Source organism: Acipenser ruthenus, chromosome 7 (genome assembly GCF_902713425.1).
Source record: "Acipenser ruthenus chromosome 7, fAciRut3.2 maternal haplotype, whole genome shotgun sequence".
NCBI lineage: Eukaryota > Metazoa > Chordata > Actinopteri > Acipenseriformes > Acipenseridae > Acipenser > Acipenser ruthenus.
In genome coordinates this window covers 22298895-22326518 of record NC_081195.1, presented here as the reverse complement: position 1 = coordinate 22326518, position 27624 = coordinate 22298895, and the positions used below count along the sequence as shown (strand labels likewise).

Sequence of the window (27624 nt, the reverse complement as noted above, 5' to 3'; positions counted from 1 at the left end):
GGGAGAGGTTCGCTTCAATAGGGAAACAGCGCAGACTTTGGCACAGTGCATTCTTTTTTTTTTTTTTTTTTTTTTTTTTTGTTGTTGTTTTGTTTGTTTTAAGCGAAACTGGAAGTTTAACCGGAATCCCTTGAAGAAATAATGGTTCACCGATTAACCCGTGTATTGCACGTTTCAGTGTATTTTAATATGATTTCTCTGTGCTTTCCAATGCTTCCCTATGCTTTACCAGACCTCTCTGTGCTTTACAATGCTTCCCTATGCTTTACCAGACCTCGCTGTGCTTTACAATGCTTCCATATGCTTTACCAGACCTCTCTGTGCTTTACAATGCTTCCCTATGCTTTACCAGACCTCGCTGTGCTTTACAATGCTTCCCTATGCTTTACCAGACCTCTATGTGCTTTACAATGCTTCCCTATGCTTTACCAGACCTCTCTGTGCTTTACAATGCTTCCCTATGCTTTACCAGACCTCTCTGTGCTTTACAATGCTTCCCTGTGGTTTACCAGACCTCTCTGTGCTTTACAATGCTTCCCTATGCTTTACCAGACCTCGCTGTGCTTTACAATGCTTCCCTATGCTTTACCAGACCTCTATGTGCTTTACAATGCTTCCCTATGCTTTACCAGACCTCTCTGTGCTTTACAATGCTTCCCTATGCTTTACCAGACATCTCTGTGCTTTACAATGCTTCCCTATGCTTTACCATACCTCACTGTGCTTTACAATGCTTTACCATACCCCCCCCCTCTGTCGTTTTGAGCCAAGTAAATATGCAGAACAGAAAATTGCACACTTAGGCTTTAAATGAGACGCATTCATTCACACAGTTTTGGGAGTCTGCTCTTTTTGAGTTTTTAAAAATACGTTCAGCCACATGTGTTCTTGAATGTATGTGTGCCACAATTTTCTTTCTCAGCGATTTTAACTGAGCACTCCCACAGAGAGACAGAGACATAGAAACACAGTACACAGATAGAGACAGTCACAGAGTACCAACAGCAATACAGGACAGACAGATGGATTGCATGTTTCATGTATGGTCTTTTCCAGGCAACAGAATCACAGTTTATTGTTATATTTATTATCATTACAACTACATTTAGATATACATTGACATGTTTGAGCCAGTAGCTGCACAGCACTCTCCTGACACAGCTTCCAATACAGATCAGCCCCTGAGCTGAGCAGAGTTAGACACAAGAGTACAAGAAAGTTTACGATTGATAGGAACTTGGTAAAGTTATGAGATCCATTAGCGTTCGCCCGGTTCCTAGCAGCTGATGGATCTCAGAACCTTACCAAGTCAGGTCTTAAATGATCCAAGTGATTCAGCAACATGACTAGGTAACATATTCCATCCCCTCAGCACTCTCTGTGTGAAGAAGAGTCTCCTTCAACAACATGACTAGGTAACCCATTCCATCCCCTCACCACTCTGTGTGAAGAAGAGTCTCCTTCAACAACATGACTAGGTAACCCATTCCATCCCCTCACCACTCTGGGGCTCCTACCCTCTGTCCCCACTTCATTTCCACACTGCTGTGTCCTCTGGTCCTGGTTTCTGTGCTGCTCTTTACAGTCTTGGCTCAGGTTAACTTTGTCAACCCCTTTTAATATTTATTTATTTATTTAATTATTTTTACTTTTAATATTTTACAGACCAATCATGTCCCGCTTGATTCTTCTTTGTCTCAGACTCAAACACAGATGAAGTTCTTTCAGCCTGTCTCTGTAGCTCGGCCCCTGGGATTGGTCTGGCTGCTCTTCGTTGGACTATCTGGGGCCACGATGTCCCTTAGGCGCTGCGCTGACCAGACCTGGACACAGGGCTCCAAGCGCGGTCTCATTTATCTGCCTGTCCCATTGATCGTCCAGAGCACCATCCGATCGCTAAAGCACATCTTGCTGCTGGAAACCCAACCTGTTTTGGTGCTGCGGGCATTGTCTTTCACAGCAGGGTGGAACGCCGCCCGGACTTGCAGAGCGTCTGTCTATTCGGTCCGCTATGTCTTCAGCGACGCTGCACCAAGAAGGGCAACGAGAACGCAAGCTGGCTGCAAAGCTTTTTAAAAGCGGCTGGATCCGCGGATTTCTAGTGCAACCCCACTGTGAATCTCCACCCCCCCACCCCTCACACCCACCCCCCCTTCTCTGCAGGAATTGCCGTTCATACGTCATTCTGCACAGAGCCGGTAGCCCCCGGCCGCACGGACGGCGCTTGGGTCCCGTAGTTCGCTTTGTTGACTCCGTCCTTCCTCTCCTCTTCATGGTAGCCCCTTTTCATCACCGCCGTCAGATACGAAAACAGACTCTGAAACAAACACAAAACAGGCACAGCAACATTAGAGCTGTTTTAAAAAAAATAATAATAATAATTATAAATTTAGTGTGCCCAGTTCATTTACCCCACCCCCGCGCCCCCCTGCTTGCGCTCACTGGCCTCCAGCCCGGTAGGGTTCGCTGTACTGCGATAAGGAGAAACAGTCCCTGCCGAACCTGCGCTCCGAAGACTGCACACTCTGTACACCACCTGACAAACCAACATTCGCGGGTTACCAATCCCGATATAAATAAACTCCAACTTTTAACTCGGGTAGACTTAAATACATTTTAGAATTGTAATGGTGTGTGTTTTCGATATCTTTGGAGACCCCAGCCTCTATCATTTCATTATTCTCATTCAACGGGGTGATGTGCATTTTGCTAAGTTTTCACTTCAGCTTAAATGTTGACGTCACTGCCCTCTGATGGCCAAATGCTGCATCACAGCGCATCTGTCACAGACCCTTTTTCGCTTTGATTATTCCTCATTTACCTTCCAGGAATCCTCCACTTCCTGGGTCCAGTTTTCTTTTACGATCGGTTTCACCACACTGATAAACTGCACCCCAACATACTGCAACAGGCACAAGAAAAAAAAAATCTAAGCAATTACTGAGCTCTACTGAGTTTTATAATGTCGTTGCACCAGCATTCAGTTATAAATAGGTACATTTGCCCTGTAATTATGCTTTTCCCATGGTTTGTTAACATGCTTTACCAGGCCTCTCTGTGCTTTACAATGCTTCCCTATGCTTTACCACACCTCTCTGTGCTTTACAATGCTTCCCTATGCTTTACCAGACCTTTCTGTGCTTTACAATGCTTGCCTATGCTTTACCAGACCTCTCTGTGCTTTCCAATGCTTCCCTATGCTTTACCAGACCTCTCTGTGCTTTACAATGCTTCCCTATGCTTTACCACACCTCTCTGTGCTTTACAATGCTTCCCTATGCTTTACCAGACCTCTCTATGCTTTACAATGCTTCCCTATGCTTTACCAGACCTCTCTGTGCTTTACAATGCATCCCTATGCTTTACCATACCTCTCTGTGCTTTACAATGCTTCCCTATGCTTTACCAGACCTCTCTCTGCTTTACAATGCTTGCCTATGCTTTACCAGACCTCTCTGTGCTTTACAATGCTTCCCTATGCTTTACCATACCTCTCTGTGCTTTACAATGCTTCCCTATGCTTTACCAGACCTCTCTGTACTTTACAATGTTTTCACTGTGCTGTATTATACTTTACTGGACAACTAGTGATTCAAACTGTAAACATTTGTATACATTTGTGTATATATATATATATATATATATATATATATATATATATATATATATATATAAAATCTCAATTAACACCAGGCAATAATTCAAAATAAATATTATTATTGGCGATCATTTCTGCCAATTCATTTCTGGCATTTGTTTTGTCTCGTTTGTCTAAAAGTATTGCAAAGTTTCCATTTAGCAGCAATTATTTTCAAATGTTCTGAACCTTATGTTTCCCATAGTAAAAGTACACCAAAGTGTAATATAGCACAGAGAGGTGTGGTAAAGCATAGGGGTGCATTGTAAAGCACAGAGAGGTCTGGTAAAGCACAGAGAAGCATTGTAAAGCACAGAGAGGTCTGGTAAAGCACAGGGAAGCATTGTAAAGCACAGAGAGGTCTGGTAAAGCATAGGGATGCATTGTAAAGCACAGAGAGGTGCGTGTGTGATTTTGTTTATGTGTGTCATCGGGGGTACCTCATAGTATTTGGGGGGTGCGCTGTAGCGACAGTGGCTCCTGCCCAGCTCAAACGCGATCTGCTCCAGCTTATCTTCCTGAGATAGACGGGCTACACTCTTCTCAATGAAGGACATCACCCTGAGAGAGAGAGAGGAGAGAGACAGACAGACAGAGAGAGAGAGAGGGACAGACAGACAGAGAGAGAGAGAGAGAGAGAGAGGAGAGAGACAGACAGACAGAGAGAGAGAGAGGGACAGACAGACAGAGAGAGAGAGAGAGAGAGAGACAGACAGACAGACAGAGAGAGAGAGGGACAGACAGACAGAGAGAGAGAGAGAGAGAGAGAGAGAGAGAGAGAGTTAGAGCCGATATCACGATTATTGACAGCTACAATACAGAATACAGATACGTTTAATAAAGCTACAAAGTGGTATGAAAGGGCTCGGCGCTTCTCGTACCTGAGACCGTGTGCCTGCAGTTCCTTGCTCATCTTGAGCTCCTGAAGATCATCGATGTCTCGAAAGATGAAGAAGACGTCCTTACACTCAGGGTGGGTCTCAAACAGCCTGCCAGAGGGGAGAGAGGCAGACCGGGGGGGGGGGGGGGGCTGTTATTATTTCATGCAGGATCAAGCTCCAAAAAACACATTAACTAACGTCTTGGCAGAGCTGGGAAAAATCAGCTTTGATTCGCTTTGAAACTCTGAAGTTTAAAAGCACCACTCTGACTTCAACAGAGCTCTCAGAATCATGTCGAAACTAAATCATTTAAGTCTATTAGCCATTCTTTTCCCCCAGACAGACAGGAGTTAAAATCCGGCAGGGCATCGAGCAACACTGTTTATAATAATTTCATTTCCAAGCACTGTCCCTGCTCCCTGCACTAGTATGCAGGTTGTGTGTGTGTGTGTGTGTGTACGTCATATATATATATGGTATGTTTTAGTGACAGTGAATTCCTAAGGAACGGATGGAGGCGAACGTAGAATCTACATGTTGTTAAAATCACGATGAATGACGGGGGGGGGGGGGGGGCAAAACGAATGTCTTCAGAACTCCGAGGAAGTACAGAACATACTCAGGAGCGCCAGCTAGACTAATATATACGAGGCTCATAAAACATTTCAAACAAAAGTCCAACAGGCGATTACAGCAAAGTGCACGAGAGTCGTAAGTAACAAAGAAGCCAGACATGTATTTATTCATCTGTAAAACTAATTTAAAACAAACCCCTTTTATAGTAACGCCTGCAGCGCTCAATTGCAAACATTGTGTCTTGTGTACTTTATATACAGGAAAGGAGTTGCAGCTTGACAGTGCAAAGCTGCGTGATGTCTGGCCAAAAAACTTCTCTGTCACGACCTTACAAACTGCAGAGCTCTCTAGCACAAAAACAAGTAACTCCACTCAGCACTGCAGAGCTGTATAGAGGTCTATAGGAAAGAGAACTCCACTCCACACTGCAGAGCTGTATAGAGGTCTATAGGAAAGAGAACTCCACTCCACACTGCAGAGCTGTATAGAGGTCTATAGGAAAGAGAACTCCACTCCACACTGCAGAGCTGTATAGAGGTCTATAGGAAAGAGAACTCCACTCCACACTGCAGAGCTGTATAGAGGTCTATAGGAAAGAGAACTCCACACTGCAGAACTGTATAGAGGTCTATAGGAAAGAGAACTCCACACTGCAGAGCTGTATAGAGGTCTATAGGAAAGAGAACTCCACACTGCAGAGCTGTATAGAGGTCTATAGGAAAGAGAACTCCACACTGCAGAGCTGTATAGAGGTCTATAGGAAAGAGAACTCCACACTGCAGAGCTGTATAGAGGTCTATAGGAAAGAGAACTCCACACTGCAGAGCTGTATAGAGGTCTATAGGAAAGAGAACTCCACACTGCAGAGCTGTATAGAGGTCTATAGGAAAGAGAACTCCACACTGCAGAGCTGTATAGAGGTCTATAGGAAAGAGAACTCCACACTGCAGAGCTGTATAGAGGTCTATAGGAAAGAGAACTCCACACTGCAGAGCTGTATAGAGGTCTATAGGAAAGAGAACTCCACACTGCAGAGCTGTATAGAGGTCTATAGGAAAGAGAGCTCCACACTGCAGAGCTGTATAGAGGTCTATAGGAAAGAGAACTCCACACTGCAGAGCTGTATAGAGGTCTATAGGAAAGAGAACTCCACACTGCAGAGCTGTATAGAGGTCTATAGGAAAGAGAACTCCACACTGCAGAGCTGTATAGAGGTCTATAGGAAAGAGAACTCCACACTGCAGAGCTGTATAGAGAGGTCTATAGGAAAGAGAACTCCACACTGCAGAGCTGTATAGATGTTTTGCAATCAGCAGGTGACTGCACCTCATTAATACTCGTCCTATTTCAACCCCGCGTTTGTCACACACCTACAGTTATCATTATTATTATTATTATTATTACTACAATTCAAGACCTGGCTTCGTCCTGTGATCGCTGAACTGAGCAGCCTCTTTATTCATCAAGCACAGCTGTACTGGCAGTGGCTACGCTGCGCCTGTGCTCCAAACCACTGCTTTCATTAGCTTCTCAAACCCGGTCCTGGGGACCCCCTGTGTCTGCTGGTTTTCATTCCAACCGAGATATCAATTATTTAACTAGACCCTTCAATCATTTTCTGAATTAGACATGTGTAATTGTTTGCAGCTCTTAAACAGTTGCAGAGTTATTACTTATAAAATGTTACCGCTCATTGAACTCTGCAATTGTTTAAGAGCTGAAAACAATTAATGTCTAAGCAAATTATCAGTTCAATTCAGGGTCTAGTGAAGTAATTGAGAGACACAGGGGGTCCCCCACGCAGGACCAGGGTTGATAACCACTCAATAGATTATGCAGCGCCCGTCTAGAGGCGAAGCAGGGGGGTTGGGTGTAAAGGGTTACACGCGCTCCAGAGACCTCCAGAATAATTTCCTTTGCGTTCGGAGCTGTGGTTTAAAGTGACCTTGCATGTTAAATAAAGAAAGAAAGAAAGTAAGAAATAAATGTTTTTTATATACTGTTCATAGAATTTGTACTGGTATTAAGACATACAATAATGTCATGTTTATATAAAACTATTGACATGTGTTTATACTCTCATTCCCCGTATCCAAGCATTTGTAATACTGTGATTAAAAAAAATAATAACAACCTGTCACGTTATTTTAAACGCGTTTTCTTACCTGATAAACATGATAATCCCCACTCTCGCTATGTCCTCGTGAAGGATTTTCCAAGATTCTCTGATTAACCCCTTTTGTGCTTCGGAAAGGGGGAGCGGCTCCGATTTCAGCCAGGCCCCGGTTCCAGTACCTCTGCCTGATCCGGATTCCACTCCGGATTCGTTCGCTTCTGGGGCGGTTCTGGCCCCGTGGTTCACCCCGGGCCCACATAGCGCACAGCCCATCATCAACAACCCCAAAACCCCAAGAACTTGACAGCAGAACCCGATAAAAAAAAAAAACCTCAAAGTCTCAGGGCACCAAGAATCTGTTGTGCTGCCAAATTATTAAAATACATTTTATACAAATATATATTTACGCAACAGAATATCGCTACCGTAAACAGCCTGCACGTGAAGGCTAAACAGTATTTGCAATCGGGTTGCAATAGGCTAGGCCAGTTTATTATTATCGTGATGCAATTCAACTTACATTTAAACTGTTAGCTCGCAATTCTAAGAGGGGCTGCTTTAGTTAAGGCAGACGTACGAACACGTTAAACTAACATTAAAGTGAAAAAAAAAACATTGCGCAACGGTACCGCTAGTGATAACACTATACACAGCTACAATGCAAACGGAAAAAGACTTTTTCCCTGTTAAACGAAACAGGTGTTAATTCAATAATCTGCACTGCGGTGTGTAACACGCCTGTCGCAGCTGGAACCGATGGAAAGAAATACATTTCAACTATCCTGTGCGCTCGCTTTTAAACATTGCTGTGTGAATTGTGTTCGGGGCGTCTCCAGCGGTGACACCGCGGGTCCTACGCTGTATATTGGAGACGCTCCTAACTGAGATCTAATTAATTCATATTCAAAGTGTATTAAACTAGAACCAACAGTGTAATTGTGCTTATTTAAGAGACGGCACTTTTTTTTTTTTTTTTTTTATTCTCTCAAGATTACTAAGCGGAAATTGAAATTCTCACACCCAGAGGTTTTCATGCAGGTAGGTGTATAAAAAAAAGATATCAATGACAAACAATGGGAACTAGCACAAATCAATAGAAAGAAAGCAGTCCCATTCGACCCTCCGATCCCATTATAATCCCAGTGGATTCAAATGACGTGCCAAACCAACTGTAAACCTAGATGACAAGCACATCAAGCCTGCCCTGGACTGGAGGGAGCACCCTTTCTCTTAGGGGGTGAGGGAGGTGAGGGAGGGAGGGAGCAGTTCAGTCTCCATGCCTCAAGCCTGCCCTGGACTGGAGGGAGCACCCTTTCTCTTAGGGGGTGAGGGAGGTGAGGGAGGTGAGGGAGGTGAGGGAGGGAGGGAGCAGTTCAGTCTCCATGCCTCAAGCCTGCCCTGGACTGGAGGGAGCACCCTTTCTCTTAGGGGGTGAGGGAGGTGAGGGAGGTGAGGGAGGGAGGGAGCAGTTCAGTCTCCATGCCTCAAGCCTGCCCTGGACTGGAGGGAGCACCCTTTCTCTTAGGGGGTGAGAGAGGTGAGTGAGGGAGGGCGCAGTTCAGTCTCCATGCCTCAAGTCTGCCCTGGACTGGAGGGAGCACCCTTTCTCTTAGGGGGTGAGGAGGGTGAGGGAGGGAGGGAGGGAGGGAGGGCGCAGTTCAGTCTCCATGCCTCAAGCCTGCCCTGGAGGGAGCACCCTTTCTCTTAGGGAGGTGAGTGCACAGTTCAGGTCTCCATGCCTCAAGCCTGCCATGGACTGGAGGGAGCACCCTTTCTCTTAGGGAGGTGAGGGAGGGAGGGAGCAGTTCAGTCTTCATGCCTCAAGCCTGCCCTGGACTGGAGGGAGCACCCTTTCTCTTAGGGAGGTGAGTGCGCAGTTCAGTGTCCATGCCTCAAGCATGCCATGGACTGGAGGGAGCACCCTTTCTCTTAGGGAGGTGAGGGAGGGAGGGAGCAGTTCAGTCTTCATGCCTCAAGCCTGCCCTGGATTGGAGGGAGCACCCATTCTCTTAGGGGGTGAGGGAGGGAGTAGTTCAGTCTGCATGCCTCAAGTCTGCCCTGGGCTGGAGGGAGCACCCTTTCTCTTAGGGAGGTGAGGGAGGGAGGGAGGAAGCAGTTCAGTCTCTATGCCTCAAGCCTGCCCTGGACTGGAAGGAGCACACTTTCACACTTTTTTTTTGTATAAAGGGGAAACCCTTTGAAGTTGGAATATTTTATATCAAACGTTCGTTAAAAGCCAAAAAAAAAAAAAAAGCATGGGTTTTTAACCTTTGATGTTTAATGGACTGCACGGTAATGCATTTGTTTTTTTCCCTTCATGGTAATCCCATCCCTTTATAACTTGTACTTAATAATAATAATAATAATAATAATAATAATAATAATAATTGTACCAAAGATAAAAGACAAACACCGCGTGGTCTGGATTGTCAGCGTGCTTACAAATGAAAATAAAAAAAATGCAGAAACAAAACACAACGTGGCGTTAAGGCAGCTTTTAAAGTTAACCGAAGCGAGAGAGACGGCAGCGGCCGGGATCAATCCCACACGGCTTTAATTCAAGCTAATTAATAAACTATTAATAAAACAATGGTCATCAACTGCATGCGCAGCACATGAGGAAACATCTCAATATTATTCTTTGTAGCCCACAAAGCAGTTTTTCTCTTCCAGTCGCCACAAAGGGATCTGCAGTTTTGAGAGAAACATCTGTCCTAGCAAACATTCATTTAAATACAGGGTGCTTGCTGCTACATTAGGGTAAAGAATGTCCTCAGTTTTGATGCCTTGTTTGCAGGAAATTGGTTGTGGAGTGGCTCACCCTCCGCGTGGTGCGCAGGGTGAGTCATGAAGCACAGGTTCACATCCTGGCTGTGTAAAGTGGCTGGTCTTTGCTGGGGATTACACAGGGAGTGTCTCATTGGCCTGGGTGCTCCTGTGGGTTAGGGTGGCAAAACCAGCAGGGACTGTTTCTCCTCATCGTGCTACAGCGGACCCCACGGGCCAGGCGCCCAGTGAGCTCAAGCGGACCGGTCTTTGTCCTCCAGAGGCTGGTAGCTCGCTCCCGAGTTCCTGGGTGTAGAAGAGGAAGCTGGATCTTCAGTTCTCCTGAGCAGCAGTATGGGGGAAAATAATTGGACAGGCTTGGTGGTCCAGTGGTTAAATAATTGGGCTTGCTACCGGGAGGGTCCTGGTTCAAACCCAGGCTCACATTTCTATCACTGTGCTGACTTTGGATGTACAACTCCACCCACGAATTGCAATTCAAAACACAATGATCAAGCATTACATAAGTAGCATGATTAGGGGAGTTAGCTCTAGAAGAACTTCTGATGCATCATTTTAGGATTGGAACTCCTCAGTGTTCTTAGAACATTCACCTGTAAGTCACTGAGCAGATTTCAAACTGAAACAGCAGCATCACTCTGCCTGGCTATTTCTACCATGCTATCTGAAGAGGGAGGAAGCCTAAACGTTGCAGCTAATTATTAAAACAGCGAGTTATCAGTTTATCAGTGACTTTTCTTCTTCCTTAAGTATTTCTAGTGATTGAGGAGTATCCTGATTCTCTTGGGAGGCAGTAGAAAATAGCAAGAATAGCAGATCTCAAGGACATGGATCACTAACACGCTGATCAAGGTTCGTTTGTGTCTGGAAAGGAGACAGCGCGGTTACGTGGCACTTTGCGGCCACATGAAAGACTGTTCCGTCTGTCAAAGCTCATGAAACACCCACATGTGGCAGCAGGACCTCCGAGCCTCGCTTTTCACATGCAAATGACATGCCAGATTCTAAGAGGGACAAATGCAAATGCTGTATGAACCTAGCTAAGGGAAACAAAAGGTGGTTGTGTTTTGTTAACACACACACACACACATTTAACATCAAATATCCAAAACCTGTATGTTCTACTAATTAATGCATTTCTACTAATACAGTAATAGCATTGAAATTATTCAGATATCAAATTTTAGTATCTGTGGTTTTGTGATGTTAATAATAATAATAATAATAATAATAATAATAATAATAATAATAATAATAATAAATAATAGTGGTTTCTTCTCTCCTGTTTGACCCCTCTTTAAGAAGTGCTACCTGCCTGCTTGGACTCTTTCCATAAGATTTTGATTACTGCAGACTTATTCAAACCGGACCCTGCCACACATAGGGCATAATGGGCTACTGTGAAAAGGTCTTTATTATATTTTTATTGCCCTCGCCATATAAATATCTAGACACTTTATTAACTTGCTACTTTATTAACTTGAACACCACACCCCCAACCCCTACCCCCACCAAACCCACACCCCCAACCCGCACCCCCACCAACCCCACACCCCCATCCCCAACCACCCCAACTCCAACCCAACCTAACCCAACCCCCACCCCCACACCCACACAACACCACACCACCAACCCAACCCCCAAAAAGACTTGTTTGCAAATATTTTAATAGCTTGTAAGAATAAATGGAACACATGACTCAGGAAGCATGATGCACTGGGGGCATAAACCTTTTCGATCTTACTGCACAATAAACATGCTACAAACATGCCATAAACATGTCATAAACACGCTACAAACATGCCAAACACGCCATAAACACACCATAGCACTGCCCTATTTTGAATTGCAGGCTGGTGTGCTCCACATGTCATGCACCCCTTTCAAATAATACATGATAGAAATCAATTTAAATACCCAAAATATTACATAACAACAACAACAACTTAATGTTTACCTCTTTATACAGCCTAAAAAGTTTTCATTTATGTTCATATTTTTAAAAAAAATTGTATATCTAAGTGAGACAGTGCCTTGTGATACTAAAAACAAACACACATAACATTCATAATAACAGTTATAATAATAATAATAATAATAATAATAATAATAATGTTGTATCTTGGTTTGGTGTGTGGTTTGTCCCTGATTGTACAGAATTAATTGCTTTTACGCCTGAATGATTTGAACTTTGGTCCCAGTAATAGTAATCCAGAGTGTACACTCTTCTTTTTATGGAGGATACATATTTTTTCCCCTTTGATTGTTCTTTGACCACACCAATAAAGCCTGAGTTTGATAAGCAGTCCTTCCTCTGTGCCTGTGAAATTGTCTTTGGTCCCATTTCTTCTACAGCTCTGGCCAAAAGTTTTGCATCACTTTGTAGAATGAACTAATTTTGCTTCATAAAATCGAATGAAACCTGCTGAATAATGTTACGTTAACATATTGAATTACACACCGCTGTGTTGCTTTCTATATACTTAATGGAAAGCTGCGACATTTCAATATATAACGTAAAATACTGTTCTACTAGTATGGTGTCCGGTAGACTTTTGCAATATAATTTTGTAGCTTCTTTGATTACATGATGTTAAATAAAATATCTAAATTATGTTCATATATTTATTTTTAAAAAAATGATGTCTCAACCCTAAAATTCTAGTTTATGCAAAAGTTTGGCCATTGCTGTACAGATGAGTTTCAATACCCTTCAGGGCTCTTATTCATTTTGGTCATGAGTATAATTGTCTTTTTTTCTCTTTTACTTGCTAAAGGCACAAGGTATACATGTGGAGCATCATTTCAACGACAGATTCCACAAACAGTTTTTGTCTAAACCGAACTTGAAAAAACAAAAAAACAAAAAACAAGCAACACAACAAGTATCTTGTCTGGTTTGAAACTGTGTCAAAAAATCAACAAATACTTGTGGGCAAAAAGAGAAAAAAAAAATCAGTACATGACATTCCTTTTAAAGAAACAAAGCAATTCCCTTTCAAAGGTGTAATTTCTGGAAACAGCCACCAGATGTCGCTATGTGTTATGGGTATAAGGTACATAAAAAAGTAGCATTTTTTAATGTTTGTACAGAAAGAGTACATGGAATGATTTTATTCCTAAAACATGTATTTAATTCATGTACCTTTACAATTTAAATAAAATCCATATACTGTCAGACTGAAGTCAGCTGCACGTGCCAAAGCAAAGCAATTCTTGTACCATGCAACAGCTTGTCAATTTAAAACTTGCCCAGGGCACAGAGTTCATGATATGGTAATTGTGATACTTGCAATGTCGTCTTCTTGTGCAGAAATCTTTTAAAAATGCAAAGACAAAGGAGACTGCACCACGCAAGCAACAGTAAGTGATGAAAGTATTACCAGAACGTTTTGAAGTGCTTTGTGTTCGACTTCCTCGTTCATGATTGAGTAACGGAAACAGGGTATAGGGTTGGGGCACAGCAGGAGGGTATTCTCAAAGTCCTGTCACTTACTTTAAAGTCACCACCTTAGAAACTCACGCTAATCCTGCTGCTGCTGCACCCAGTCCTGGGGTTCAGAACTCCCCTCAATTAAGTCTTTTTATTAATATTGAAATGATCAGGAGCCAGGAGTTTGAGCGGGTTAGAAACTCACACTAGCCCTGCTGCTGCTGCTACTGCACCCAGTCCTGGGGTTCAGAGCTCCCCTCAATGAAGTCTATTATTATTAATATTGAAATGATCAGGAGCCAGGAGTTTGAGCAGGGTTACAAACTCACACTAGCCCTGCTGCTTCACCCAGTCCCTGAACCCCCCCTAGCAGTTTGTTGAAGACTCAACAGTGTATCCATGAACGTTCACCCTCCTTGCGCTCAGGCTCTCTGGTACCACTGCCAGGGTCTGAGTGAGACTGACCTGAGCGATGCTGAAAGAAGCTATCCTCCCGCTGCCTCCTATCTGGAGGTTGACGGTGGTGGAGTAGCTGGTTTTCAGGCCCCCTCCTCTGCAGTTATCCTGCGCCGGGTCCCCGGAGCCTGTGGAATGGGTGCAGGATCGGTCAGTCAGACCCACGGGCAAACGCTGGGGGTCGCCCATGTAGGGACACACGAGGCTGGATCTGCAAGTGCCGCTGGGTGGCTCCAGTTCCGGCTCTGGCGGTTCCTCTTTTTCGAGAGAGCAGTCCTCTTTCTCCGTTCCGTACTTGGTCTGAAGCTCTCGGTCGGCCGGCCAAGTGAGGGTGGCAATCTCCTGAGTGCTGAGACCGTCAAGGCTGTTGTTGCGACTGACAGACCTCACCGGAGACGTAGCGCCGGGACTCAGACAAGAAGGGGGGCTGCCGTACACCCTCCCCGAGGACGGCAGCCCCGAATCCTGCTCAATACTGTCCGTGCTGCCCATCATACTTCCACCACCTCCTCCCCAGGACCTCCGACTGCTACGAAAGGGGCTGGCACATCCATCTTTGAGGCTAATAAAGGGCAGGCTGTTCCCCCTGGGTCTGCGCAGGGACTGGGTAACGCTAGGAGGGATGGGGGGCGGGGATGTGACTCGAGGGCTGGTGCAAGGAGACGTGGAGCAGGGGGTGGACGACCCTGAGCGGTCCTGAGAGCCGAAGCACAGAGGGGTGAAGGAGCGGGGGGTCGGTTTGGGGTTCGAAGGATGGTGGGGCGGCTTGCCTTTCAAGTTGTCTTGGGTTGGGTGGATGGGCAGCGGTGAGCAGATTCGAGGCCCTGCAGGAGAAGGAGACTGGACCCTTGAACTTGGCTCCGATGCAGAAGAGAAGGGCCTGGTGATGCGGTTAGGAGTACAGGAAGAGGAAGAGGAAGATCTGACAGTACCCACAGAACACACTATCTGAACCAAGTTGGCTGTTTTAGTATTGCTGTCAGTATTGCTATTATTATTATTATTATTATTATTATTATTATTATTATTATTATTATTGTTATTGTTATTGCGTGAGAGGTCAAAGCTTTTAGATCCAGCCTTGGAAGTCTGGTAGAGGCTAACTGGCACAGTAGGGGACACGGATCTGTGGCTACGGAAGGGGGGTGGGGAGATCATGGGGGCGGGGCCTGAAGCAGCGCTGGAAGGGTGGAGAAGGTGTGGCGCGGTGGAGCCGAGTCGGTCGGCTTTCTCAGTCAAACCGGGAACAGAACGGCCCAGGGACTGCCTGTTCGGATAAGCCGGACCCAAAGGGGATTTCCGTCCGGGAGACGGGGATCGGAACCTCAGGACGGACCCGGAGAGCGGAGGCAAGGGCATGCTGGGTGGCTGGGGCAGCTCGGAGTCCTGCGAGAGGGAAGACTGGAGGCGCCCGTTCCTTTTGGCCAGGCTCTGGCTGATGGTCTGGCTGATGCAGGAAGCAGCGACGGATTTGGAGAGAGCGGCGGAGATGGAAGGAGACGGGATTTTGCGGATGGGAGAGGGAGTCCGAGTTCTCAGGCCGAGTTTGAGAGAGGAGGAGGAGGAGGAGGTCTTCCCTTCCTGTCTGGTCGAGGATGGGATGCAGTCCGGTTTTCTCAGAGGAGGCGGGGAATTTTGGAAGTTGCAAGAATTCTGTTGGGAATGCTGGGGGTTTGATCGCCTCCTGTCCGCTGGTGTTTGGTGATCCAGGGACTCCTTAAAACAGGGAGAGGAGGGCTGCAACCTGAAGGAGAAGAGAGACAGCAAGCCGCTGTTAAATCGACAATAACAGGTTTTATAATCTTATTTCAACAGCGTTCAATAAAACCAATTCGATCGTATACATAATCAATGGGTCTGCCTTTCATATCAAGGAGCAAGAAATGTAGAAAACAAAACACTGCTGACTAGATTTGTATGTAGATTGAATTGAGATTAAATATGTCTTCACACAAATGTGTTTTAAAGGTTTGTCCCGTTTTACATCTAGTTTAATTTGCAGGGTGGGCCTTATAATGTTACTACTGTTCTACTTGGCATCTCTCTTCATTTTTGTCAGACTCGCATTTAGCTACTAAAATAGACAATGGGTATATATTTATGGCCCCACCCTGTATAGCTTCTATATACCAAAAAATGAACAAACCTTTGGTTGGAAAATCCTTGTCCTTCCAAGTAGAGTGGCAAGCTTCTTCTCCCACTCTTGGTCGGCAGGTAAGGAGGTCTTTGGCTGGTGAACTTTGGCAGGCGTTCCTTCAGCTCAAAGGACTTTACATTCAGAGAGTGTGTATCTGATACTTCGGGAGACATTGTTGAAGAAGCATTCCCCTGGTCTTTAGAGCCGTCTTCCGAAATACCACTACTCTGCCTGCCTGAAGTCATCTCTTCGGTGGCACACTTTTTGGACAAAGGATCTTTGGATGTCAAGCAGAAGCTGGTTGGTTCTTTAGCATCTTTTGATGGTGTCTCCTGGTTTTGGGCATCGAGCATTTCCAAAGGAGACTGTGGATCAGTTTTTGCCCACAAAGTTGGGGTAGAGTTCCCTAAGGATCGTCTAACGTAGGATGGCACTGAGGAAGGGGTACAGTGATCCGAAACAGGCGAAAAGGGGCTGGACAGGGAGGGCGTCTGTACAGAATATTGCACCCGATCGTCTGCTGTTTTAGTATAGACTACCGGCTTCTGTTGCAAAGGATTCCATTTGGACGTGGCAAGCTCCCTGCTTTTTGCAGGCAAGATAGGCTTTGGTCTTAGCAGTGCTGGCCGGAATAAAGAACTCTCCGCATCTTCAGCAACACAAGAACGGCCTTTATCTGTTTGACCCTCAGCTGGTAAAACTGGATCCTGTTTACACAAGTCATCCAATTTGGCCAGGGCAAAAAGTTCTCCGTCCTGAACGAGTGTCGTCTCTTGTCGCACTGATCTGTCATTCAAAGCCCGTTCAGCTTCCTCCATGGAAAGCAACGAACCAGAACGTGATGGCTCCTTTTTTTCAACATCCGACGATGATTCTTTTGCTGAGGACCACAGCGACTGTCCTGCTTTCCCTACGGACACAGCAGAACTGGAATCCGATTGATCGTCGATTTGGGAACAAGGCGATTTCTCCGACACGGGCAGCGGGGCTCTGGAAACAGTCTTTTCGTTGTTGGATGTTGTTGGATTGCACACGACTGCAGGGCGTCTCTCAGGTTCAGGGCAGCTTTGGATGGCAGGGACTGCTTCTGAGGAGCTCTGGGAATCCAATTCGAAGTCACCAACTTCCGGAGGGGGATCTTCGCTGGGGGTGACCGGAGGTGACCGTTCAGGTTTCTGAGGGTCTGCCTGGAGGAGGGTGTCCAGGTTGGCCTCTGTATGAGGTTCCACTGGTCCCGGGTGATGGGGTGCTGCTCTGGTGTTGCTGCTCTCGAGCTCCCAGGCGTTCTCCTTTGCTGCGGTGATGATGTACTGGTTCTCTTGCACGTAGGTCGTGGAAAGCTGCTCCCGGATGATCACGTGTCCGTACAGCTGCGGTTCTCTCGGGACCCTGAGACCCCCTGCGAGGACAGAATGAAAGGAGATACAAGCTGAACAAATATTGGAATTCCAAAAGAAGCTTAGACCGGTCTTACCGGCAAGCTTCTTGAACCTGGTACACCGCTCACAATGGGGGAGCTGTCGTTTCAAAATGACAGGATTACTTTTGATATCTATTTCAGATTTCGCCAGGCATTCAGTACTGAGCTGTTCTCATAGTGTGACTTCTAATTTCATGCTGCTTATTATTTCTGCTATTTCCCTCCCCCACCTCATTTCCAGAAATGATAGTTTTCCGCAATAGAAAAACAAAACAAGATGTTTACCATTTTTATGCTAATAGATACTTTCCTCCGAGCTCACCTGTCACCTTGCAGTCTGGCTGCTTCTCTGTCTCTCCCCATTCCCTCCTCCCTGCCGGCCCCCTGCTCCTCTCCCACACCTTCTTTTGCAGAGGAGTCTTCATGCGGCCGATCCTGGCGCTGTACATGCGGGCCAGCATCTGTACTTTGCTGATAATCTTCTCCGAGTTCTCCGCCAGGCAGCCCTCTCTCCCTCCCTCGTACAGACTGATCCCGGTCACATCCGGAGATGGGAATGGGCCGGGATGCTCTCGGGGACAGCAGCATTCCTCGATCGAGCGTCTCTCGGAATCCGGGCAGGTTTTACAATGGCCTATTGGAAACGTCATTCTGGCTTTTCTGGAGATTTCTTCTCCTCCTTCTACGGCTTCTTTTTTCCGATTTGCTTCCGAGATATCTTCCCGGATAACTAGGTTCCCGGGTGTCTTCTGAAAATCCTTTGCTTTCTTCTCTTCTTGGCCCCTTCTGTCGGCTTTTCTCTCTTTCTCCTTCCACACTTTCATCAGCTCCGTGCACGATCGGTACTCACATTCTGTTTCCACCTGGCGGCAGCCCCCTTCTCCTGCTCCTTCTATGTCTTGATCCCTGCCTTTCTCCTCCTCCTCCTCTTGCTCCAGAGTGTCCCGGAAGTCACTGGTCTCCGATTCTGCCGCAGAGGTCTGCCGGGAGAGGGACAGCCGTGCCTCCGTCTCGCTGGATTCCGACCTCCCCGCCTCCGACTCGCAGATGCTGTCCTGCTGGACGAGGATGTGGAACCTGGACACCGAGTCCTTGACCAGCCCGGCCGGGATGAAGGAGATGCTGTCTCTCCTCTGGAGCTGGGGGGCGATCGCCTCGCCCGTCTCGTAGTAGTTCTTTATCTTCTCAATCAGGAGACGGTCGTCTTTGGTCAAAGCTGCTTTGGCTGCAGACTTGGCTGGATCGGAGCGATCCGGAGCCGCCACCCCCTGGACAGGGCCATCCTCGAGGGGGGAGGGTTTGCCAGTCGGTCCCTCGTGGTTCAGTTCCTCATCGACGTTCGAACGCTCCGGATTCGGCATCTCTGGTTTTCCGGTTGAAGGTGCCTCTTCCTGCTCCAGTTCTTCCAGCACATGAAGGGGAGAGGGTCCCGACTCCAGCCTGCCCTGGCCCTCCTCTTCCTCCGAAGACTCGCTGGCTGGGGCACAAGGCTCTGGTTCCTTCACTCTTGCTTGTCCCCTTCTCCCCAGCGCTTCTCCCGCAGAGGAGTTCTCTTCATCCAGCTCGATGACTTCCAGGGAGGGCCGCAGATCCTCTTTGTTCATCCCCAGTGCCGTGGCCCCCAAGTCAGCAGAGGATTCTTCTTCCAGCATCGGATCCACCTGCAGATGACCCTTCAGAAGACACCAAGAAAGAAAACGGTGCAATCAATTTATATGGCTTGTTTTCCTTTTTTTTTTTTTTAAAGGGATGGAAATAAGATCCCATTGTGCAGCTGTTTGATCCATTCCTGGTTTTACTAGGAGTTTAAATTCAATAGGAGTGTTATTTCCATTCCCAATTTATGCAAAAAAACATCACACAATAAATCAAACTGAAAACACATTTACAGGATCCGATTAATTGCAGGATCCGAGCCCGTACCTCTGGAAGCTGGGCTGTCTCCTCGCCCCCAGCCTCCCCCAGATCCCGTGCTCGGCTCTGGTTGATAAACTCCAGGATCTCCTCTGTGATGGAGAGGGTGGGGCGTTCCTCTTCCTCTTCCTCCTCCTCCTCCTCATCTCGTCCCCTGGTCTCTACCTCGATGACGGAGGAGGCCAGTGTGCTGGTACTGATGGAGGAGCAGACTGGATCAAAAGCAGGGTGCAGCTCTCCCTCACTGCCTGCGTGCTGCAGGGAGACGCATTGGAAACATTTTACAAAATAGGACCAATTATTAGGGGTGTGCTGATACCCTTTAAGAAGTATTTACCGGCAGGTATTGAATATATTCATTTACTGGCATGTTTAATCAGTCGTTTTATCCAAAGTGACTTACAGAGACTAGGGGGTGAGCTGTGCATCAACTTACAATAGGATCTTGTTTGTTTTACGTCTCATCTGAAGTGTTGAAAGTCCTTACCTTCAGTTTCACTGCTGTCCAGGAATCCCGTTGAGAGAAGACAGACATAAAATACAGAGGGGGAAAGAAAGTGTTAGAACCTTTTAATTCACACACGCAATCAGTTAATTAAATCTTTGTCTCACTGCGCATTCTTCTAAATTAGTCACTAACCGTTGAGCTGCTCAAACCCGCTGCCTTCCACACTGCAGCCCAGCGATCTAACCACTGAGCTACTCAAACCTGCTGCCTTCCACACTGCAGCCCAGCGCTCTAACCACTGAGCTACTCAAACCTGCTGCCTCTCACACTGCAGCCCAGCAATCTAACCACTGAGCTACTCAAACCCACTGCCTTTCAAACTGCAGCCTAGCATTCTAACCACTGAGCTATTCAAACCCACTGCCTTCCACACTGCAGCCCAGCGCTCTAACCACTGAGCTACTCAAACCCACTGCCTTCCACACTGCAGCCCAGCGCTCTAACCACTGAGCTACTCAAACACACTGCCTTCCACACTGCAGCCCAGCGCTCTAACCTCTCCGCTCCGCCTGCACTAGAAGACTAGCTCTACCACCGCTACGCTCCCCTGCCTCCAAAGCCCGCTCCTTCTCCACCCTTGCTCCGCAGTGGTGGAATGACCTTCCTACAGATGTCAGGACTGCCCAGTCCCTGACCACATTCCGGCGCCTCCTTAAGACTCACCTCTTCAAACAGCACCTGTAGAACTCCTCTGTTTGTATCCTGGGACACCATCACCCTTCATGTAAATGTGCTTTATTTTGCTCTTATCAGCCCCCTATTTTACTGCATTTAATCCTGTACTTCAGAATACTGTAATCTGCCAAGTTTTTAACCTGTAGTACTTTGTATTTAATCACATCCTGATGTAACTATCACTATTTAATCATATCCTGATGTAACTATCACTATTATCTGCTGTATTATTGAATTGTGGTATGTCACACTTGTACTTTGCTTGAACAAAAGTTATTGTATTTCTTGCTCTTATTGTATTACTTGTATTGTAACGCTTGAAATGTTTTTGCTTACGATTGTAAGTCGCCCTGGATAAGGGCGTCTGCTAAGAAATAAATAATAATAATAATAATAATAATAATAACCACTGAGCTACTCAAACCCGCTGCCTTCCACACTGCAGCCCAGCACTCTAACCACTGAGCTGCTCAAACCCACTGCCTTTCAAACTGCAGCCCAGCGCTCTCTAACCACTGAGCTACTCAAACCTGCTGCCTTCCACACTGCAGCCCAGCGCTCTAATCACTGAGCTGCTCAAACCCGCTGCCTTCCACACTGCAGCCCAGCGCTCTAACCACTGAGCTACTCAAACCCGCTGCCTTCCACACTGCAGCCCAGTGCTTACTCTCTTTCTTTCTCTAACCACAGAGCTCCTGAAACTTGCTAATGAAGTTTCAGCCCTTTAGTCTCGCACAAAGCTATCACACTCCTTTCGACACAGCGTTGGGAGAGTTCCTATACTGTCTCCGACACAAGCAACTTTGCATGCCTCTAAACCACACCAACAATGGATCCTTAGCAGGCTTCTTACGATCCACAAAACATACTTTTTCCATGTGATCAACATAATTTGTTACAAAGGAACACAGAATGAATTGTAAATAAATCACATGAATGAACAGGGCTGAATTCAAAATGAATGACTTCACTTCAACTCAGAGGAAGTGCATGAAATCTTCAAGTACTTTTGCACTTACAGTTCTGCTGAAATGCTTTCTCTATCTCCTTCGCTGGAGCTGCAAGAAAGAGAACACAAAGACTCGGGAGTCATCACACAGCAACGCAAGGCTCCAGGACCACAGGCAGAGACGCAGGCTGAGCAACGCAGGGGCAATGCAGACCTGGCGTAGCTTTGTAATTATGGAGCTTTGCACACAGATATATCAGACACTTTTTTTTTTGGGGTGGGGGGGGGAGGTCATGTGTTACACTAACATAACACATGCATCTACAGCTCTGGCCAAAGGTTTTGCATCCCCTAGAATTTTAGGGGGAAAAAAATGGATCTTTTATTTAACATCATGTAATCAAAGAAACTACAAAACGATCTAGCAAAAGTCTACCGGTAGCCATAATACTAATACAGCGTTTCATGTTAGATTTCAAACGTCACATTTTTAAACGTCTGTTTTTCATTAAGCACATGGAAAACTACAAAGTGGTGTTAACGTAACATTATTCAGCAGGTATCATTCGACTTCATGAAGTAAAATGAGTTCATTCAATGAGGGTGATGCGAAACTTTTGGCCAGAGCTGTATGTATGTATGTATGTATGTATGTATGTATGTATGTATGTATAAATATAGATAGAGAAATATCTATTTGAAAGGACGTATAACTGCAGGTTTAAATTATTAAAATGTTTCAGAGAATTCTTAGAAAAGGAAATTATTATTATTATTATTATTTATTTCTTAGCAGACGCCCTTATCCAGGTCGACTTACAATTGTTACAAGATATCACATTATTTTTACAGACAATTACATTATTTTTTACACATTATTTTTTACATACAATTACCCATTTATACAGTTGGGCTTTTACTGGAGCAATCTAGGTAAAGTACCTTGCTCAAGGGTACAGCAGCAGTGTCCCCCACCTGGGATTGAACCCACGACCCTCCGGTCAAGTGTCCAGAGCCCTAACCACTACTCCACACTGCTGCCCTGGAATGCAGTGCATTCTCTTTCTGAAGAAGGGCTTTAGAAACGTCCCGTCGCTGTGACTCACCAGATCGCCTCCTGCCTCTCCGGTACGGAGTGCTCCCCTCTAGATTGAGCAGAGGGACATAACTCCTGGTCTTCTCTGGGCTGCACATAAACTCAGGAGGCTCTAGGCATTGAAAACAACACAGTTAGCATTCTTGAATGCTTGGCTATACCGCTGTGACTGCTGGACTATACAGCTAACCAGTCTGTCACCAGCCACCTTGCCTCTTTATTATTATTTATTTCTTAGCAGACGCCCTTATCCAGGGCGACTTACAATCGCAAGCAAATACAAATACATTCAAGTGTTACAATACAAGTCATACAATAAGAACAAGAAATACAATAATTCTCAAGTGTGACAAGCTTCTTGTAAGATCTACTTGTCTGTCAAGGATTGTTGCACTCTCAAGTGTATAGGTAATCGCAGTGTAGCTGGTCTGCTTAGTAGAGATAAGCAGGGAACGCAGTTTTGATATTAATCTCCGCAGGGAGACAGTCAGACACTCCTAATCTCTGCCGGGAAAGTCAGAGCCGGAGCAGCAGGGTTTAGAAGTGGACAGAGCCTCCGTTTGATTAATAGTGTATTACATTTGAATATTTCATGAGTTTACAGTAATCCCGTCCTAAACAAATATAAAATAAGGAGCAGGTGAGCAGTGAGATTAGACTGGCTGAATACCGCTCTACAAACAGTGAAATATGCAGACACAAAACTGCAGGACATGGAATTGTTCAACAGCTTTGAATGATGCAATAATAGTAATAATAATAATAATAATAATAATAATAATAATAATAATAATAATAATAAACAATAACAGCAAATAACTGTTTTTAGTAATATGCAACAAGAGCAGAGGGAGGCTGTTCAGAGAGTGTAAGAGCCTCCCTTTCTCTTTCCCTGCTCCACCAGCACAGAGCAGAGGGAGGATAGAACACCTGAAATCAGAAAACATGGCAACTTCTTTTCCACAATGATCGAGAGAGGGGGCGTAACCACAGTCCTGTAAATCATACCTGATTGGCGTCTCCCTCTGTGGTAACCCCTGCAATCGCCCAATCGGGGAGAGGGGGCGGGTTTCCTGAGGGTCTCGGAGTTGAACTGCATGGCTTGTGGATCTGCCAATCAAAAGCACATCACTTTGACATTATGGGAAGCATGGGTATGTCCCTCTTTAGGGGGCTAGGTGGCGCACACAGACAGAATGTCGCTATGGGGCCTGGGTTTGGATGTGGTAAGGGTACAAGTGTAGTTTGGTGGTCTCATCTATCCTTACTGGACCTTTAAGAAATAAACCACGTTTGTTCTCTGTGGCATTTCTTATTGATGGACTGCTTACAGCCATCAAGGGTGTTGCAGGGGGGCAAGTTAATGGTTACACTTTGGTTTATCAGCTGAACCCAGAGATACACAGAGGGACTTGTGCCATTGCCCTGGGTCATGCAGAGAGGTAACGTGGAGGTTTTAAAAGCTAAACAGGAGCTTTACTTACATGGTGAGCAGTTGTCTCCCAGTACTTGTCTGGCCTGAAAGATATTTGAAAAAAATAAAAGGTGTTAAAACCATGGATTGCACATGCTTCATAATCACGGGGTACATTAAATCGAAAAAGGGGGATCAATTTGTATAAAAAGATCAATAAGTATATGACACTCAATTGTGTTACATTTAGAAATACTACAAGCAAATTCACTAAAATCTCTAAAAAAATAATAAAAAAAAACACGTTTGTCATTAAATTTACTGCATTTCTTTTTAGCTTTTCTAAATTTACAATCAATTGACAGTTTGTAGGGTTAAACCCAAAAGCCATAACTTAAATTAAAATTCAAGGTAAAACTATTAAGAATCTCAGCGTCCGCTGAAGACAGCACCAGCCGAAACATTTGTCTGCTTGACTGAATATTTGCAGTAGTTTTGCCCAATGCAAACCCTGCGGTCTAGCGAAGGTTAGGGAGCGATGATCAAAGTTTGTGCAGAGTGCTATTAAAAGACTGTCAAGCTGTGCGTATCACTCCAGAGACCCAATTAATAAAACATCCCGGAGCTAGAGTCTTCTTATTAATATTTCAGAACAGACCCCCCTCAATCCACAACTAATTATCCTGGGAAAAGATGGGATAATTGTTCTCTGATCTTCCACAGAACTCTCAGGGCTAAGTTTGTACCCTGGCTCCTGACTAGCCGAGAGGTTCACTAGTCTTTTGTTTAATCAAGCAGGGTTGGAAATAAGACTCCTATTGCACAGCAGATGCACCCATTCCAGATTTTATTATGAGCTTGATCAGCCCCAGTGTGCATAGGTAGCAAGCTCAGGTGTGTCTTATTAAACTCCTAGTGAAACCAGGAATGGATCAAACTGCTATGCAATGGGAGTCTTGTTTTCTCCCCTCGTGTTCCAGAATTTGACCTTCTGTGGGAGGGAGGCAGGGTGGTTTTCCACGATCATCCTCTTCAGGAAGTGCAGCCACAGTCGCTTCTCCTCCTGGTTCCTCGTCTGAAACAAACACAGCGTGAGGCGACAGCCTGGCACCCAGCACTCAAACTGGTTCACGCGGGCGCGGAATACTCTGCTCCAACAAAGACAACAACCCCGTAATGGTGATACCAGCTTAACCTTGTCATCGTAGATGAAATACTAAGACGTTTGAACAGCCTGGACTTCAAGGGTAATGAAGATTCTTAATGGAATTTACTCTTATAACCAAATATTTGTAAGTTTGACTGCTCTTCGTCCTAAAATCGCTCTCAAACAATTATTTACTGTATTTTTTATTCTCTCATTTGAATTTGCTCATAGTGATTTTATTGTATTTTATAGCTGCTCTTATCTGTAATGTGGTATTCTGTAACAACTGTAGTTCACCCTGGATAAGGGTGTCTGCTAAGAAATAATAATAATAATAATAATAATAATAATATTTTTTTCCATAAAAACTTTATGGAAACCATGGAGTATCTATCGATTTATCTATCTCTCTAGTCTTTCTATAGTATCTATTTATCTATAGTAGGTATGCATCCACAGCATAACAAGAATACAAGCCGTCTATAAGAATATTTTCAGGATGCGTTATTGGAGCAAAGTTTGAAGCTTGCGAGACACATACTGAAGCTGGTACTGAAGTGGGGAGACTGAAGTGTTTAAAGCCGTGGTTCAGCTGACTCCCAGCCTCTCACCTGCACAATGTACTGCTGCTTGGGGATGGTCTGGTCCGACACTTTGAAGCTCAGAGAGTCTTTCAGGTTCTCAGACAGCAGGAGGTTACAGCACTGCAAGGAGAGGGGAGAGAGGAGAGGGGAGTGGGGAGGGAGGAGAGAGGAGAGAGGAGAGGGGAGAGAGGAGAGAGGAGAGAGGAGAGAGGAGAGAGGAGTGGGGAGAGGGGAGAGAGGAGAGAGGAGTGAGGAGAGGGGAGAGAGGAGTGGGGAGAGAGGAGAGAGGAGAGGGGAGAGGGGAGAGGGGAGAGGGGAGTGGGGAGTGGGGAGTGGGGAGTGGGGAGCAAGGATAAAGTGAACACTGGAGCACATGGAAAAGTCAAAAAACATAGTTATGCATTTATAATAGCATGATTTCTAGTCCATTGTCCATTTATTTAGATATTTTTATTGGTGTGCTTTAAATATTTATATCAGAACTTCAAATATATATTTAAAAATGAGCCCCTTATTTGGAAAGTAGCCCCTTGTTTTTGGAATCAATATCCTTTTTTGCTGTAGATACTTATCTAAGCAGTTTCCTGTTAAAACAATGTGCTGTAGATCAGTGCAATGAGACAGGACAGGCTGGACTCTGCTTACGAAGATGTGGGTGCTGTAGATGAAGCTGTCTCCTCTCTTCTTGGCGATCAGGAGCATCTTATCGAAGAGGAAGAAGGCTCGCTCTTTCTTGACCCGCTGGACCCGGAAGGTCCCCTCCAGAACCAGCTCTCCAAAGCCGCTGAGGTCCGGACCGGCCCAGTTCAACAGGACGCTCTCGATCTCCTGTGAGCAGACACACACACACACACAGCCACAAGAGGGCGCACTTTCAATACACAGCAATCACAGAGTCAGAAAACAACAGTGCAATTCTAACACAAGCAAGACCTGCATGTCTTCATTAAGGGAACTCAAAAGCATGTGAAAACGCAGGGAGAGATCAGACCTGATGTAAATTATAATTCCCTCAGCTTTAGAGTAAGTCGCTTCTGACTATAAATTTATTATCAAGCTATTTTTTACTGTCAAAGTATCCCTTGACTTTTTCCAATCATTCTGGATAAGGGCGTCTGCTAAGAAATAAATAATAATAATAATAATTCTGAATGTTTCTTATTATTCAAATACTGGGTAACATTTTCAAATAACGGCCATAAATTCATAATGAATTCTGACTGAATCCCACAGCAATAACACCTGAATATCTCACGCACTTCCTCGCACTTAAGTCATCAATTTCAGCCCCCTGTTATTTTGTATGGATTTACACTATTATTATCTAGCTAGCATTATGCCACCACCCACTGGTGGCTGGCTGACTGACCTGCAGTCTGACAGCATGCTCCTGCTTCCTCTTCATGTCGTTGATGTACCAGGCCACTGCTGTCATGGTGATAAGAGCCTCCTCGATGACCTCATAGCCCGGCCGACTCTTATCAAAGTGCTTCAACAGCTCCTGAGAGACACACACACACACAGGGGTGAACCCCCATCATTACTGGAGTCCTGGAGAACTTCAAACCTCTCCATCACAAGGTAAAACTATGGTTCCTGGGCTCTGTGGGCTACGGTTCCTGGGCTCTGTGGGCTACGGTTCCTGGGCTCTGTGGGCTACGGTACCTGGGCTCTGTGGGCTACGGTTTCCGGGCTCTGTGGGCTACGGTACCTGGGCTCTGTGGGCTACGGTTTCCGGGCTCTGTGGGCTACGGTTTCCGGGCTCTGTGGGCTACGGTACCTGGGCTCTGTGGGCTACGGTTCCTGGGCTCTGTGGGCTACGGTTTCCGGGCTCTGTGGGCTACGGTACCTGGGCTCTGTGGGCTACAGTTTCCGGGCTCTGTGGGCTACGGTT

General features: G+C 45.6%; 2 protein-coding genes across 5 annotated transcripts in view; both read right to left on the bottom strand.

Moving 5' to 3' along the window:
• Positions 1–2153: 2153 nt before the first annotated feature.
• LOC117416029 (neuroglobin-like) lies at positions 2154–8119 on the bottom strand. Its single transcript, XM_034027045.2, has 5 exons — positions 7260–8119; positions 4519–4626; positions 4078–4198; positions 2822–2902; positions 2154–2317 (listed from the first exon to the last, which is right to left on the bottom strand). The coding sequence occupies exons 1-5, from the start codon at positions 7484–7486 to the stop codon at positions 2174–2176; spliced, it is 681 nt and encodes a 226-aa protein (XP_033882936.2). The 5' UTR covers positions 7487–8119; the 3' UTR covers positions 2154–2173.
• A 3527-nt stretch (positions 8120–11646) lies between these two features.
• The window catches only part of LOC117415931 (pleckstrin homology domain-containing family G member 2-like), a 34319-nt gene continuing 18341 nt past the window's right edge, over positions 11647–27624 (bottom strand). For 3 of the 4 annotated variants that reach the window (XM_059026641.1, XM_059026643.1, XM_059026642.1), the window contains 10 exons: positions 27100–27231; positions 26376–26558; positions 25758–25850; positions 24988–25074; positions 24070–24103; positions 23594–23695; positions 22596–22697; positions 21560–21598; positions 19794–19855; positions 19525–19612 (listed from right to left, as the gene is read on the bottom strand). In XM_059026641.1, coding sequence (XP_058882624.1) covers positions 19812–19855; positions 21560–21598; positions 22596–22697; positions 23594–23695; positions 24070–24103; positions 24988–25074; positions 25758–25850; positions 26376–26558; positions 27100–27231 — 816 coding nt within the window. In that variant the 3' untranslated portion in view covers positions 19525–19612; positions 19794–19811. Of the gene's footprint in view, positions 15631–16032; positions 17423–17765; positions 19117–19366; positions 19613–19793; positions 20423–21559; positions 21599–22595; positions 22698–23593; positions 23696–24069; positions 24104–24987; positions 25075–25757; positions 25851–26375; positions 26559–27099; positions 27232–27624 lie in introns of those variants that run through there. The other variant, XM_059026640.1, reaches the window with a different exon arrangement.

What these genes read in the sequence shown, in the direction of transcription:
- LOC117416029 (XM_034027045.2), bottom strand. Translation starts at nt 7,486, where the DNA reads ATGATGGGCTGTGCGCTATGTGGGCCCGGGGTGAACCACGGGGCCAGA. An exon ending in CTGCAGGCACACGGTCTCAG is followed by an intron (nt 4,199 to 4,518) that starts GTACGAGAAGCG and finishes TCTCTCTCTCAG; the next exon opens with GGTGATGTCCTTCATTGAGA. An exon ending in AAGTGGAGGATTCCTGGAAG is followed by an intron (nt 2,318 to 2,821) that starts GTAAATGAGGAA and finishes TGTTTGTTTCAG; the next exon opens with AGTCTGTTTTCGTATCTGAC.